This window comes from Catharus ustulatus, chromosome 22 (assembly GCF_009819885.2).
Source record: "Catharus ustulatus isolate bCatUst1 chromosome 22, bCatUst1.pri.v2, whole genome shotgun sequence".
In the NCBI taxonomy this organism is placed as follows: Eukaryota; Metazoa; Chordata; class Aves; order Passeriformes; family Turdidae; genus Catharus; species Catharus ustulatus.
The window spans coordinates 2,982,972-2,999,344 of NC_046242.1; the positions used below are offsets into that span (position 1 = coordinate 2,982,972).

Genomic DNA, 16,373 nt, shown 5'->3' on the forward strand with positions numbered 1-16,373 from the left:
ATAATGTGATTTTTAATTTTTTTTTTTAAATTTCCATTAACATTGATGTACTGACATAAAGCCTGTGCTTGTGTCTTGCAGAAAGCCCTCCCTGGAAAGCTGTGGAGGACTCAGCTATTAAAGAGCTGATCCTTTCAGGGCAGCAGCTGGAAGCAGATGCCAGGCTCCCCCTGATCTATTATGATGTTGTCAAGTCAGGGCTGGAGCCCAAACACAGGAACCGCTCCATGAAGCTTCAGGATATTCAGTATATCCTGAAAAAGGACTTAAAGGTGATTTGCAGCATTCTGATCTTTGATGGATGTGCTGTGTCCTTTCAGATTCAAGTTGTTCTGCTTAAATCTAGAGGAGGTGATCCAACACTCAGTGTTCTGCTCATGGAGCTGAACCCCCTGGGAGGAGCAGCAGAGACACAGAACTGTCAAATACAATTCTGTTTTATTCCAATTTTTTATTTATTTTACAGGACTTGGTTAAGTCTGAAGGGGGAATATCCAAAGCACAGAGATCTGCTGTTCTTGCAGATGTGAACATCTGCTGGGCATCAGCTTTTAGCTTCAAGAAGAGGACAGTGGAGATCCAGGAGAGAGAGATAAGCAAGGCTGGTGAGTTCTTGGGGCAGGATGAGTCCTTCAACAATCTGACATAAATCATTAAAATGGGAGCCTCACAGATTTTATGATGTAGGTTGAAAATAGGAAGCAGTTGGGTTTGGATTTTAGCTTAAGTGTTAATGTAGACTCAAACTGTAAATCTGTTTTGTTCAGAACAGTTTTCAGCAGAGGTGTCAAACACTGCTCCTGGAATTTCCAAATTTCCAAAATTAACTCCTCAATGTGCCAAAGCAGTGAGGCTGTGGGATTTCTGCAGAAATGATTTATTGTTTCAAATTGATTTTTTCAGGTGGCTTTTCTGCCCCCCAAGACTCTGCTTTCCCCAGGGAGAGCAGTGCTTTGGGGGTGGAGGAGGCAGCAGCCAGTGCAGAGCCAGCTGCACAGGAGCAGAGCCTCGATGTCTCCTCTGAACTCCAGACAGGAGCCTCTCCCTCCTGTGAGAGTGATGTGGGTGGGAGCCTGTGCAGCTTTGAAATGAATGAAATCCTTGCCAGTTATCCAGAAGGTCCCCAAGACTTCCTGGAAGGAGGACCTGGATTAGGCCAAGCCCTGGAGGATGCAGAAAGGCAGCAAGAGGAGGGAGAGGAGAGCCCATGGGAGGGTGAGGAGGAGGAGGAGGAGGAGGAGGAGGGGGAATCCTTGGTGTCCAGCACTGGGTTCTCTGGAGAGGAGGAGGAGCTGGAAGAAGAGGAGGAGGAAGAGGAGGAAAGGGTGAGAGAAGCCTCTGCCCTGTGCCAGCTGAGAGGAGATGCTGGCAGGAGGCTGAGCAGCCCTTCCCAGAGCGAGCAGCACATCAGCAAGTGTGCCCTGAACCTCAAGATCATGCAGAGCATGCTGCAGCAGGCAGGAGAGTCCCTGGGCAGGACAGAGGAGAAGCTGGACAGGCTGGAGGCCATGGGAAAGCAGAAAAAGCTGCTCCAGGAAATCAGGATGAATCTGCTTCCTGAGGAAAGTTCTCAGGGAAGGCACTGGAATGGGTCTGATGCTACTTCCCAAAACACCAATAAGGCTTTTTCTGGAGTTGATATTTTTTTACACAAAGCTGTAGCTCCACCATCCAGGAACTACATTCCACCATCAATGTGTCAGGCACCAGGCAGAGACAGCTTCCAGGCTGTTCCCAAGACAGCCAAGGAAAGAGAGGCAGCTCAGAATGAGAAGTGGAGGAGCAAAACTGCAACCAACCATCGTGATCTGGGCTGCAAAGGCCTGGGTGATGAAGTGAGCCCAAACCAGCAGGTAAAGTGTTGAGCAGGGGGCCTGGTTATCATTTCTGTGTTCCTTAGCAGGCAGAGAGATGCAGGGATGGGAGGTGTCCAAGAGGAGGATGAATCTGTCCTTTAAAATGTATCCATGTGCATTATATACAGGAAGGAAAACAGCTCAACAGTGTGATTATTTCCTCTTCTCTCCAGTCCTGCCAGCACAATACTGATCCAGTGGCTCAGGCTGGGGTTAAAATCTAAATCCTGCACTAAAATGGAGATGGGGCTCTGAGGGGAAAGGCCAGTGCAGAAATATTTTTGTTTATGTTGAGGCCTAAGCTGTTATTGGGAGGAGCTTCTGGATCTCTTTATTATTAAATACATGGACCAAAGAGAAAAATTCTAGTACATATCTCCTGTGGGGATAATCTTGAGTCATTCAGGTCCACTCATCCCCCTGGAAGCTGCATGTTTGGATTGCCTGCCTGCACCTAAACCTGCTCTAAATCCAGGGCAGGGTTTTTGTTAGGCTGAGCCTTGGAGCTCTCATCCTTTCTGCTGAGCAGAGCAGCTAAAACAGAAATCAGGGAATAAAGTTTGAGCTGTCCTGTTCTCTCAGCCAGCTCAGGCAGGAATTAGCAGAGTGCCCAGTGTGTGCTGAATCATGGCTTGTTGGACTCATTTCAGCATTTCCTCCCACACGTGTCTGCGAGATGCCAAAAAAAGTTCAACTTGCAGTGTCAGAGAGGAGCTGATTCACATCCTGCAGCAAGGAGGGGAGAGCAGAAGTGGTGAGTTTTGATCTTGTTCACAGAAGAGTTCATTCTGACAGATTCATCTGGAGAGAGGCACTGTCAGAAGGAGGCACATCAGGATCAAGGCTGGCATTGAATTTCTCAGTAAAGCAGAAGCCATCTGTAGAGAGAGGAGCCTGCTGTGAGTCATTGTCAGCTGCAGAGCTGCTGTGACAGGGCACTTTGTGTTAAAGAGTGGTGTTAAAAAAGATTTCACATGCCTCTGGGATGGAGGTCAGTGGTGCAAAACTGTACCAGTGCCTAAGGAGAGCAATCTGGGAAGGGATTAATGAAGGTGGTTCTCCTCCCTGGGCACAGCCTCCTTCAGTTCCCAGGAGAAATGCTTTTAATGTCTTCTCTTTGTGCTTTTAAGCATGGATGGAAAGCACATGTTGAAATTACCTGGCAAAACTTGTGCAGATTCATGTTGGAAAGAGGGGGGACAGACAATTCTTTCAATGTTTGGTCAAATCAGAAAAACTGTGGCACTTTTAAAATGAATCCATTTGGATCAGAAACAGAAGTATTCCAGGTGAAGGTCAGGGAGTGAACTCTGCTGGGAGAGTTGTGTGAAATTGTGATCATCACCTCAACCAAACAATCCCCACATCATCCATGGTGTGGGTTTGGAGCTCTGAGATGCAGAGTTGAATGTACAGCTTCATCCAGAATATTCCTAAATAATTGTGTGTGCTTTCCAAGCTCCTGGCAGCTCAATCTGCTGGTTCTGCTGGGTTGTAAAAAGGCTGAGAGCACACGTGCTCTAATTAATGTTAAAACAACTTGGAGCCTTTTCCTGGCTGGGGAATACTTGACACAATATGCTGGTGCTCTAAAATAGTTTGTGTGCATTTCATAATCATTTATTGCAGGTGCCATTCAAAACCAAGGGCTGAATTCTGCAGCAAAAAAAACTGTGAGAAGAGGAGGGTGATGCAGTTGGGATGGAGGAGTGAGTAAAGCAGTGTTAAATCTGTGTTAAACCAGTGTTAAACCAGTGTTAAATCTGTATTAAATCAGTGTTAAATCTGTGTTAAATCTGTGTTAAACCAGTGTTAAAAAAACAGTGTTAAATCTGTGTTAAACCAGTGTTAAACCTGTGTTAAATCAGTGTTAAATCAGTGTTAAATCAGTGTTAAATCAGTGTTAAACCAGTGTTAAATCAGTGTTAAACAGTGTTAAATCAGTGTTAAATCTGTGTTAAATCAGTGTTAAACCAGTGTTAACTCAGTATTAACACCAGAAATCTTGCTGCAGTGCAGTGCATTAAACTCAACACACAAGGAAAGGTTTCTGTCTCTTGCTGAAGCTCTCTGGGGTTGTTCTGGGATGGAAACCAAGGGAGTGGGATCCTGTGTCTTGCACATCCTGGGCATGAAACCATCCCAGGCACGTTGAGGTGGTTTGGGTTGTGGAGCTGAAGGAATTTCTGGGCTGGTTTTGGGCAGTGTGTGGATTCAGGAAGGGCAGGGATGGCAATGCCCAGTGGATGGCAGCACAGGCATGGAAAATAGAGAATCCAACTAACAAAACCTGTTCCTGTAGAGATTTTCCATATCAATTCAGGCAGGTTTTAAGCTTTATTTAAAATGGAAGGAATTGTTTAGCTCTTTCCATGACAAAGGCTGTGCTGCCAACCCCACCCTTAGCATTTCCAGGTCTGCAGGCACAATAAAAGATGGGAGGTGCTTTGAAGGTCCAGATTCTGCGGTGTGAATTGGTAATTTTGGGGTGGTTTTTTTGGTAGCTGAAGTCAAGCAGATGGCCAGAAGAGTGGCCTCAGGACAGCTGGGGCTGAGCTGTGCTCACCCTGCCAGTGAATGCACGTCTGAAAGTGAAGCTGAAGGTGTCCAGGAATCCTCCCTGCCTGTCCCTGCCACAGCCCCCAGAAGTCAGGAGCAGCAGAGGTGTGGGTGGCAGCCAGGTGGGGGTGCAGAGCCCTGGCACCTGGGCACTGGGGACAGAGCTGAGTCTGGGGACAGCGATCTGGAGCCTGCCCTCTGGAGCTCAGGTGAGGCTGAGGAGTGAAATGCTCTCCTCTCTTTTTATCTCCTTCCATTTCCAATCAGATTTCAGCTTCTGTGATTTTTTAAAATAAGAATTGTCCATTTTATCTTCCAAAGTTTTACCCTCAGAGCAAGTCAGGCACTCCTTGATGGGCATAAACAGAGATAAGATGAGCATTAGGTGTTGAGAGGTGCAGGGAACAGCTTGGAGACCTCATCATCACTGATTATTGTTATCAGCATGACAAACCCAAAGCTTTCAGACCCTCCAGTGTGCTTTCACACTTTTATTTCTTCCAGTCTCAGCACACAGCTGCTTTTTCTGGAGCAGCTCAGTGGGTAAAGCTTTTGAAAAAGTTCTGGGCAAAGGAACAGGGCAAGGTTCCCCTGCTTAGATTAATTAACGAGGTGAGCATTTAAATGTCATTATTCCTCCGTGTTCCTGCCAGACAATTAGTGTCACTGTCTGCTCTCATTGATATTCCAGCAGTGCCTCAGATCACTCACTTCACATCTTTTTTTTTTAATTTTTTTTTAATACTTAATAATTTTGTTCCATTCTGACATCCCAGGGAGCAGCTGCCAGTCCCCAGCACCAGATGAGCAAGCAGAGTCTGGAACAGCCATTCCTAAGAGTTCAGTCCTTCCTCAGCCAGCTGAGAATCTCTCCAGAGTATGTGCAGAAATCCAGGGAATTTAGTGGCAATTTATCCATGGAAAAGTTTAGCCTGGTGTTGCATCCTGAGCTGATCTGAGTAACAATCCCTCTCCTCCTTCCCCCTTTTTAAAATTTTATTTTATGAACCAACAAGGTAGTGCTAGGAGCAGGAGGTGGGTTGAAAGCCAGTGGACAAATTAAATAGGATTTCAGAATTTCAGTGGTTTTTTATTGGCTGAAATATATAATTTTTATTGATAGACAGTGGGATCATCTCAGGTGATGATGTCTTTCACAGGGACATTCAAGGGAATTACATTGTTCCCTTAATTCACCTCCTGATGTGACTGAAGAATTCTTCACTCCTGATTATTCCCTTCCTCCTGCTCTTGAGGAAAGGTCAGAACCAGAGGTAAAAATAACATTTTTTGGACATAATTTACACAACATGTGGTTTAATTGTGCTCCCATTTGATTTGAAGAGAGCTGTGGAAAATGGGAGATTTTTTTTCATTATTCTTCTTTTCTTTTTCTGCAAATAAAGATTTAGGTAAGAGTAAGCAAATTAATCTTCATTAATTTCTGGAAGATGCAAAACTTTTCTGTTTAACTGTTAAATCCAGTCTGGGCTGTTTGCTGATGAGCTCCTGAAGAGTTTCTCTCTGCACTCTCATTATTGGGAGCATCATCCTGGGAGGCTTGGCCTGCCCTTTGCAGCTGCTCTGTCAAAAATGGAATTAATTTCTTTTTTTCTCCCCCTTTTCAGACCTCAAACACTGAGGGCAAAGCAGAAGATGTTTGTGCAGGATTTTTACAGAAATTACCTGGGGATGCAGCATCAGGAATTCAGGCTCCAGGTAAATGTCCTTTTTCTTGCAGCACTTCTGAGTTGTTGCACTGATATTTTAATATTTTTGCCAGCAGCTCTCCTGTCACAAGGCTGGACCTTCATTCTTCAGGCTCAATTGATCTCTTTTTCCTCATTATTTTTGGGAGAGTTCAGGACTCTGAGGATTTTGGTGCCTGAAATCATTTCATATTCAGTGTTTATGTACTTGCTGTGTTTCAGTTAAAAAACCAAAACAAAAACTTGTTTGAAACATTTTTATTTTTACCCTGGGGCTAAGTTTAATCTTTTTATGCAACTTGCTGTGGTGCTGGAAACTGAATTAGAGTTGTATTTACACATTAATATTCTCATTGCTGGGAGGATCTTGGGCTTAAAAACAGTGGGAGCTGACAGAGAGCGTGTGCAGAATAATGGAAGAATCATTGTTTCCTCCCTCTGTTGTCTCTTTTAGCTCAAATTTGTAAATGTTGTGATATTCCCCAGTGCTTCAGTGCCTGTCTGGCAGCTGTGCCATGTTTATGAAAATGCATCTTTAAAACACATTTGTCTCTCGATAACAACAAAGGTCACAAGAACTCAGACACAAAAAAATAAAAAATTAAAAATTTAATAAAGTCACAATTTCCTGTTCAATGAGTTGCATTGTTTTCTTTTGTACTTGCAAAAGCCAATAACAGGGAACATTTGTTATTTGTATTCAGGAGGAAAAATACTATTCTGCAGCACAGCAGCACAGAGTAACAAGCTGGGAGTGAATCAGCTGGGCCAAATGCCTGGAGCCAGGTAGAAAAACTCATTTTCATTGTTCCTTCAGGCATAAATTAGCTTTTAAAGTGTGCTCTCTTCATTAATTCTGCTTATATATCTAATATTCAAATAAGATGCCAGTGGTGGTTTTTAATGATTGTCTACATAACTCAGCTCCTTGCTAAGAAAATACAAAAAGGGCTTTTCACAGGTCTCAAGGGGTTTTGTCTTTTGCAGAGTTTGGTGGGGATTTTTTTTTGCCTTAATGAGGGAGCTAAAATATGGAAAAAAAAAAGCCATGTACACATCACAATTCCTTTCCCACTGATAAACCACAGCCTGAAACAGAGCACAGATAATTCAAATTAAGGCTTCATTCATCTGCTTTAATTCTGTTGTGCTTTGCTTTTGGAGCTCAAGTGCCATGAAGATCCAACCCCATGGGACCAGCCCAGTGCAGGAATGTTCCCTGCCCCTTGCCTGGGGGCAACATCACATTTGGCAGGCTCTGAACTCTGGGAGCTTTGGCTGTTCTCTGAAAACCAGCAGGGTTTTTTGTCCTGTGGATTTTCTGTTTTACCAGCGTGGGGAGAAGTTGGCTGGAGCTCTGTGACCTTCCCTGGGCCATTCCCTGGAAATCACTTGGTTTTGGGATTTAAAAAATTATTTTGGTTGCTCCCTTCACTTAGGGAATTTTGGCAGCAGCTCAGAGGGGATGTTGCTCTCTGAGCATCTGCCTGATCCTCAATGACCTTGGGGGTCACAATCTGAGATCAGAGGATGATGGAACAATGCAGTGATGTGTATTCCTAGATTTTAATCCCTTTTATTTAATTTCAGTTCTGTTCTGAAGCTGTAAGTGTCAGTCAGAAGTTTTAACAAATCATTTTCCCCTACCAGTCTCCACGTTCTAAGGTTTTAAGCAACAAATGTTTGTGAGCTGCAGTGTCACCTCAGAGAGAAAGCAATGCTCAAACTTCCTGAGAGAAAGGAAAGCAAATCTTGTATTTCCATCCTTTCTGAATGTGACCTTTCCTCCCTCGTTGCAGGGTGGATGCAGCACGAGAAGCAACACTGTGGGAGCCCCAGGAAGAATGCCAAGAAAAAGATGTGTAAGAGCCACATTTTACAGCAAAACTTGAGCAAATTGGTCATTAAATACAAAATTGTGTGTTGGTGCAGGACAGGGAGATGAGACAGAAAACTCCCCAGAGTATTGAGAGTATTTTCCTGTGAAAAGTTGTGAGATGGGTGTGGAAGAGTTGTCCTCAGTTGGAAATATTTTCATATTCTGAATTAATTACCTTGATGCTGAGCTGGGTGTGCTTCTTCCCATGAAAGGATGAGGATTCCTCGTTTCTTCTCTCCAGATGGCACAGGGGGGAAATAAAATCACTTTAAAGAGCAGATCGTTCGTGTGGAGCCAAAGAAATTTTATTGCAGAAATAGTCCTGTGATTTTCAGGGGGAAGAGAAATCAGCAGAATGTGTTTGTGACTCAACTAATGAAGTTAATTTATTTTTATAGCTCAGGGAGATTTGCATAAAATTTCTGATGTGCAGGAGGTCATGGCCTTTGAGGATGATTTAATCCAGGGTGTATCACCCCAAATTTGATTAATTCAGATTTAATTTTTTTCACTTGGGGGTGTGTTCTCAGTGCCTGTGCAGATCTTCAGCAGTCTCAGCTTATCAGAGTCATTCTTTTAATTGCTCTCAAGACCTACATTTAGTCTTGATTAATGGCTCATTCATTTTTGTTAACCCTTGAGGTTTTCCCTTGGCTTTGGGGAATTTTTTTTCTACCTTTTCGTTCACATTTGGAGTTCCTGCCCTTTCTGGAAGCAACTTCCTGAGCTGGTTTTATAGGAGGATTATTTAAGAAATCCTGGAAAGGAAGGGGAAGCAAATAATTAACCTGTTCTGCCTCTGCAGCATTGCTGAGGAGGGTGATTTTGAGTTTTCCCAGATTCCTGTGAGAAGTTTCAAAGGGAACATCTCCCTCATTCCAACGAGCTAGATAAAACCGCACAAAATTAAAATTTCAAGACCCTGACAACAGCAGGATCTGGTGATTCACAGGTGCAGGAAGTGGCTATTCTAACTGTCAGAACATCTCTCAATAATTCAGATCAGTGGCAGATATTCAGGATTTGTCCAGCATCCCCTGTGAGCAGAACTTCCAGAGGGGTGTGGAGTGTAAAACCCCTCGGCTGAGCCACGCTCCCACCAGTGTCAGCACCCCCCTGGGCTCAGGTAATGCAGGGAGGGGGAAAAAGGATTCACAGGCAATGATTTCTCCTCTCCAGACCTTTCTGCCAGGATTTTTTTGGATGTAAAACCATAAGGGTGAATCAGAAATGTCAGGCTTGCAATGGGGAGCCACAAGAAATGCTGTTGCTCCTGTTGTTTGAAATCTCATTGTCCAAAGACACAGAATTAAAGGAGATTTTGCAGGGACACAGCTGAAAAAGTCACTGCCTGAAAGGTCTCTGGGAGATGTTGGCATCCTTCATAAATCAGAAATTAGCTCATTTAAATTTGAACTGATTCCTGTGGATTTTAGCGATTTAATAAGCACTCAGTATTGATAACAAGGTAAATAATATGATAAATGTTTGAAGAGTGCTTAAGAGCAATGAATGAACATTTGCTTTGTGCTTCATTGATTGGGTGTAACACAGGGCTGGAATTTCTCAGTTTTGTCTGAGCTGGAACTCCTGGGTTATCACTTTGGTTTTTTGTGGGTAACATTTCTCAAGAGTTCCCTGTTCATCTTCTCTTTAAACTTCTTTCTACTTCTGTTGAAATGTAAAGATACAAAAATTCCAAAAATAATTCTCCAGCTTTGCTGTCTTTTTTTTTTTCTCCTTGTATTTTTTTATTTTAAATTCTAGAGGAAAAATTTCCATTAGCCTTTGGGAAATACAAACACTGCCGTGAATTTTCTTCAGATTCTTCCTTTTCTGGCTCTCAAGACATCTCCTCCACAATGTTCAAGACTTTCACCACAGCCTGTGAAGGGGAGAGGAGCATGGAAATTCCAAGACTTTGCCCATTTGGACTGAAAGAGCCTGTAAGTCCAAAAATAACTTATTAAAATTAAATACTCTTTTAATATTCCTTAAAAATATTTTTAACTAAAAATAAATGCAAGTAGAGCTCTGTGTTGTGCCAGAACACTTGGAATTTATTAAATTCATTTATAGGGCAGAGTTGCCCTGAGTGGCTTGGCTGATTCTGTCACTTATGTCCAAAATCTTACTCTAAAATTAAGATATTTCCATTTTGAGGGCAGTGGGGATTTGCCTCTGGTTACAAATTCTTAATTTGGGGGGGCTCTTCTGATGAACAGATGTGCCTGGCTTTATTCATGAAAGATTCCAAGCAGAGAATGGGAACTGAAGAAATCTTGGAACTGTCCAGTCAGAAAATTCCCATCCAGTTGTCCATTCAGAGTGTTGAAATTAAGATTTTGCAGCTGATGCTGTCTCACAGCTAAAACATGAGTGCACAGCAGCCTAAGCAAAAATTCTGACACATAAATCTTACTCAATTTTCATATTCTGAACTGATTGAAAAGCTTAGTTTAAAGTTTAATGGTCAGCTCAGGCTTTAATTGGAGGCTCTGCCTCATTCTGGATTTGGGATGTTGAAGGGGAGATGGAACATCAGCAGTTTCTCAGTTTAGCTCCTTGTGTTTCATTCTGTTTGATCCCACAGCTTGGGTTGCCACCAGTTGCTTCATCCCTGAGGAGCACCAGGCAGGCACCTGGTAAGTCTTTTATCCCAGCCCCAGCCAAAAATAAATTGTTCAAGAAACAGATTAGAAACTAAATAGAGCAGTCTATTAATGATTTTTCCTGCTTTTTTTTTGATCCTGGATGTCTCTTTTTAGAGGGATGAATAGCTCTGCACTCAACCATGTACTGCTGGTGCTAATTAGGTTATGGATTTTGTGTGTGCACCTGCAGACTAAGAACTCTGACCTCTAAATCAACCTCTGTTTGAAGTGTAAATATTACTGGCCTCACATTTCTGATAGAGCTTTGGGAGCTGAATGTGCAAGCCTGGCTCAAAATGATTTTTCCATTATGGAATTATTTAGGGAAATTTGATAAAATGTGAATGAGCCAGGCTCGTGCAGGGTGATAAATGAAATATGTAAGCAAGATGCTATCAGAGTGTAAGCCTATGTCACACTTATTAAGGATTAATCACTGCTAATTAACTAGAATTTTTTTTTTCTGTCTCAGCACTCTCAGAGGCTTCTCCCCCCTCCATGGATGAGCTCCCTCCACCAGCCCAGGAGCTGCTGGATGAAATTGGTAAGAGCCACTTCACCCCAAACACTGGGAGGTTTTCCAGCTGTGCCCAGTCAGGATTTCTGCCAAAACACACCAGAGCTCCCAAATTAGTTGCAGTCAGTGATTAGGAAGCTGGGCATCAAGAGCTGAAATAACTTCTTGAATCCTCTGCATTTCTGTGAGTGGTTCCTTGCTGCTGCTCACAGCACACTGAGTGCAGGTGGAGTTTAACACAGAGCAATTTGGTGTACACTGAGTTTTTCAAAGGTGTCCTGGAGCAATTCCTGTTCCCCAGTAGAGGAGGCAGCTGCACCCACCAGGTGTCTGTGGGAGCTCAGGGATTTACATTTCTTGTGTCCACACACATCTCCAGTCAGAAATTGTCAAAAACTCGGCGTGGTTTTCACTGGGAGGGTGTTGGAGAAGAGTTTGCTTTGCTTATCCATCATTAAGCTCTTCCTAAATTAACACCAGACACTGGGATAATTAAAATGTCCATCCTGACCTTATTTCCTCATCCACCCAAACAAGAACCTGTGGAGATTGGCATCATCAGTGATTAATGATGGTCAGGGCCATTTGTAGGTTAATATATAAAATAATTACAAATCATGTACAGGTTTCCCTCTGGGGTTGGATGGATAAAGTTCAATGGTGCTTTAGTGTGTGATCAACCTGGACCAACATGGAAATAATGCTGTTTTTAACAGAGCACTTAAAGCAGCAAGATTGCATCACTGCAGGCTTGGAAGGGCTGGGACTGCAGGACCCCGGCGTGCCAGTGAATGGTTCGTTGCTGACAGCCCCAGTGAAGAATTAAAAATAGAAAATTCCTTTTCCCTTGCTGCAAAATGCCTCTGTTCCTCACCACTGTGTGTTCAGCTGGAACAACCAACTGCAATTTTGAGCTTGGTGCCCCCACCAGTGTTTGCTGCCTTTCCCTGTGTGTTCCCTGCAGAATCCACGGGGAGCTGCTGGGGGAGGTTTGCAGGTCGAACCCTGAGAATTAATTTTCTGCTTTTATTGTGTCACTGTGGCTTGTGCTGTGTTCAAACACAGGTGACAACACCCACAGGAGCAGGGGTGGTGGGCAGGTGATGTCAAATCCATTGAAGTTTCCATTCTGAGAGGGTGATTCAGTTCACAAAGTGGCCAGGGCACCCTACCTGTTAATGTTCCTAATTCTGCAGCTTGAAATAATGCCTCTGATTTCACAGAGGAAGAAAATAGCTTCCACTGGGGTAATGAATATTGTATTTCCTGCTCTGTTACAAAGACAGCAGAGTGGTGAATCTTTGTGCTGCTGCAAATGCAAATGGTGCTAAGTGGGAATCATTTTTAGATGTACAACAAGTCGTGTCAGAGGAGTAGAAAACCTAAATGTTTATAGGCTGTGCTTTTTTTTTCCCCCAGTGAGTCACAAAAAAAAAAAAAGAGAGACAAAAAAAGGCAAAAAAAGAAAAAAAAGGCAGAACATGAGTTAAGTCTGTGAAAAGCTAAATAGCACAGTCGCTTGAGAATGATGCTGGCACATGTTTGGTTATCCTCCAGCTTTGTAAAATCTTTTCCTGAGGGATGGAAGTTCAGTGGAGCTTCTTGTTTTCAGGGGGAGAGGAGTGCAGCAGGCTTTGCTGGCTGCTCAGTCACTGTGGTTTTCTTGTCTTTGCATAAAGCACAGCTATTTCAGACTCCCAGCCTCGTGCTTCCTGCTTATCACAGCCCAGCAGAAGGGGCTGAAATATTCCCCATCAGCCTGAACCTGAGTTTAACCCCATCACCACGAATTTCCAGATCAGAAAATTCACCATGGGATGCCCTCCCCAGCCCCATGGGTACAAGCCAAGCTGACATCCTCAGGTTTCCCTTGGATTTCTCTCCCATATCTGGGATTGGAAAGATTAAAGATTCATTTCCACATTCATTTTTCATTTCAGTGGGAAACAAAATGTTGAGCCCTGTGAATTTGGAAATGTGTTGGAGTGAAATATTTATCTGGGCCTTGCTGCTGGCCACCTTGGACTGCAGATAATGGGAATTTGTTCATCTGGTAGGAAATCAGAGGGAAAAGTGATTGAGAAGTGGGCAACTGGAAATTTCCCAAGTGCAGCAAAGAAAACAACATTTTAATGTCTTTATTATCTTCCTTTGATACTAAAATCCTGCTGTTTGTGTGAATAGCTCTTGATCAAGTTGAAATGGAAAACAGAGAGTCAGAAAAAGAATCTGAGAGAAATAAGAAGACAAATCAGAGTTTATGGACTGAGGAGTCATTTAATCTAGCAGAGGATACAGAAAGGTATGAAAAAGGATGGCAAGGCATCTTTGAGTTTGACTTACAAAGACTTAAAATTTTAACAAGATTTGATGCTTACAGAAAATTTAAAATACCCTTGTGACTGTTTCATTGGGAAATTTGCAGCATGAACCTTGTCACCATCACTTTGCAATCCTTTATTTAACAGGGCTCACTCCAGCCTGGATGATATTTTGGAAAGAATGCTCCATGCAGTTCCTGGAGATGAGGAGATCCAAGAGCAACCTCAGGGGCACACTCTTGGGTGAGCTGATAATTTATGTTTGTGTTCAAGGGTTTGTTTTGTGTGCAGGGCTTTTCAGAAAATGGGCTGGGACTCCTCAGGGAGTGGAGTGTCAGGGAACTTGCCTGGAGACATCAGTGTGAGCTCTCCTCCTAAATTGAGAGGGAAAAGAATGTTTTGTTAATGCAGCTTCCCCGTAGGTGGAAAGCAAATACTTCACCAGGCTTGGAAGGCAGTGCTGATTTCATAGAAATCAGAGATAATTTGACAGAAAGGGGGAATTTTTTGAGACAGAGAAAATGTGCATTAAGAGAACAGAGTCATGAAAGCTTTTTATAAAGAAGAGTTTGTGGAAATGGTTGTGCTTTCATGGCAGTGTATTAGGAAATTTGAGGAACATGGCAGAAGTCGTTTAAACATCATTTTAAGGAGAAGATTCATGTCCCAGATAATTTTTTTCCCTCTTAGAACTAAAGATCAGAGCCCAGGAGCTCTGAACAACTCCACAGTGAGGGCTCATAAGTTCTGTCTCCCTAAAGAACTTGAGACATTCTCGTGTTTGGCATCAGAATTTTCTGTTTAAAACAAAAAAGAGGATGACACACAAAACCTTTTCATTCAAGGGCTGCCAGCCTGCAGGATCCAGAAGATGCTGGAAGGAGGAGTGGAGCAGAGGAGAGAGGAGCCTGTGCTGGAGGCAGAGCCCCAGGAACTTCAGCAGGTGCTCTTTGTCTCTAGAGCTGCTGGATGCACCCAAAGTTTGGAATGTCCCAAATCTCTGGTTACTTTTGCAAATACTGATGGTAATTTTTAAATGTAGAAGCCTGGGGGTGACACCACTGTCCTTGCTGCTGCCCAGCACTGGCAGCTGTGCCCCTGTTTCCTGTCAGAGTCCACAGTTGGGATTCAGGGACTGAAATCAGGATTGGTTTTGGTCACCATGAGGGCCCTGGGTGATGCAGCAGAGCTGGGGCTGGGTTCTGATTCCAGAAGTGGCTGAGTGAATCCAGCAGAGAATCCTGCAGCACTTGATTCCCTGGCTGGCTCTGCAGTGTTTGTGGATTCCATGTTCTGAGCTGCAGTTCCCTGTTCTTTCAGACGAGCACCCCAAGGATCAGAAATCCCAACCCCAGCAGCAGCTGCCTCGAGCTCCCCCCTTCAGGTGAGACCCTCTGGGAGTTCAGCTGCAATTGTGGCAGGAATCTGTGTGTGCCATCAGCTGCATTCCTGGTTTCCATGAAAAAGAGGCACCATGAAATCCCATTCCATCCCTTGTAGTTTATAAAAGAAAAAACAACTGCATCACCATTTTTTTCCTTTTTTTTTTTAATGTCCCCTGCAGGATAATTGTTTTGGATGAGAGCTCTCTCCAAGATTAAAACACAGAGTGAATGAGTTGTACACATCACCTGCTTGCACAGTGCTTAGTCTGTGAATTACAGCCCTTTTTGGCCACACAAAGCTCAGATTTCCTGGAATCCCAGCAGCAAATACAGAAGAAAATCTGATGCTCTGTGTTCTGATATGGTTTGTACTGGTTTATCAGTGTCAATGTTGCAGGAGTGAACTGTTTTTCACTGTCAGTTCCTTATGAAAAAATTGTTTTTGTTTTTTTTTTTTAAATTTCTGCACGTGCACATTTTCATAAGCTAAAGAATTTCTTGCTCTGTTGCATTATGCAGTTTTCAGATTAAAGACAAAATGATTGTAATTCTGTGGGCTGCTGGTGCTGCTCAGGCACTGAAATGTTTCCATGCTGGAGTGTTACAGCCCATGTAGTGTCTGTTTTTCCTTGCTCATTAAATTTAACAAGGTAATTTCTTGTTTTCTCTTTACTTAGTGCTTTTGTGATCTAGTGTTGAACTGATTTGACTGATTAAAGGGATTAATTGCTGTGCAAAAAGCTAATGAGGAAAAGGCAGTGTTCTCCAGAGATTGCAAGTGCAGCAATATGTTCCCTGCCAGACAAGAATGTGAAAAAAAAAAAAATGTGGTTGTTGTGAAGATACCTGATGTTTATTTAATTCAACCACATTTTTGGTAAGCTTCATAAAAAAAAAAAAAAAAAAAAAATCCCTGGATAGAATTGATTTTGGATTAGAATTTTGATGGGCACAGCAATTTAATATTTAATACTTTTTTTTGGTGATACTGTTCAAGGTGCAGGAGTGAAGGGTGTGTCAAGTTTTGCATCTTCATTCCTGTTTTTGCAAGGAAACTTGCTGCAATTCTGTACCTCTTAATTTGGTTTAACCACATTAATAAAAGTTTCTGAGGTTATTTCCAAGGTTCCAAAGCACAGAGTTACTGTGGTTCTTTTTTCTGGCTTGGAGGTTCATTTTTGGGGTTGTTTTGTTGTGGTTTTGTGCTGCTTCCCATCATCAGACCATGATCCAGCCAGGATAGAGCTGCTCCAGGGAGATGCTGCAGAGGTGGGGGAGCTTTCTGAGGAAAGATCAAGAGAAAATAAAAACCTTTCATGTGTTTGTCCTGTTGTGGCAGTGACAGAGCTGGAGCAGAAGCGCCTCAGCCCCAGGCTGTGACAGAATTCTGTCCAAAAAAAGGTTTCATATTTTCTAACCCAGGCTTGTACCAACCTGGATTCTCTGTGTGGGACTTCTGTGCTCCAGGCAGAAGGATTTTTTATTCCTGGTAG

General features: G+C 43.1%; 1 protein-coding gene across 1 annotated transcript in view; it reads left to right on the forward strand.

Annotated features, from left to right (window-relative positions):
- TEX14 (testis expressed 14, intercellular bridge forming factor) overlaps positions 1–15,983 on the forward strand; it is a 29,188-nt gene extending 13,205 nt beyond the window's left edge. The window contains exons 11-31 of the mRNA XM_033078568.2: positions 82–272; positions 467–605; positions 904–1,853; positions 2,507–2,610; positions 3,486–3,565; positions 4,361–4,624; positions 5,192–5,292; positions 5,576–5,689; positions 6,044–6,134; positions 6,829–6,910; positions 7,924–7,986; positions 9,005–9,129; positions 9,771–9,949; positions 10,597–10,648; positions 11,130–11,201; positions 11,891–11,968; positions 13,359–13,476; positions 13,643–13,738; positions 14,341–14,438; positions 14,816–14,879; positions 15,060–15,983. Of these exons, the coding sequence (XP_032934459.1) occupies positions 82–272; positions 467–605; positions 904–1,853; positions 2,507–2,610; positions 3,486–3,565; positions 4,361–4,624; positions 5,192–5,292; positions 5,576–5,689; positions 6,044–6,134; positions 6,829–6,910; positions 7,924–7,986; positions 9,005–9,129; positions 9,771–9,949; positions 10,597–10,648; positions 11,130–11,201; positions 11,891–11,968; positions 13,359–13,476; positions 13,643–13,738; positions 14,341–14,438; positions 14,816–14,879; positions 15,060–15,096 (3,098 nt within the window). The 3' untranslated portion in view covers positions 15,097–15,983. The remainder of the gene's footprint in view (positions 1–81; positions 273–466; positions 606–903; positions 1,854–2,506; positions 2,611–3,485; positions 3,566–4,360; positions 4,625–5,191; positions 5,293–5,575; positions 5,690–6,043; positions 6,135–6,828; positions 6,911–7,923; positions 7,987–9,004; positions 9,130–9,770; positions 9,950–10,596; positions 10,649–11,129; positions 11,202–11,890; positions 11,969–13,358; positions 13,477–13,642; positions 13,739–14,340; positions 14,439–14,815; positions 14,880–15,059) is intronic.
- The last annotated feature ends 390 nt before the right edge of the window (positions 15,984–16,373 follow it).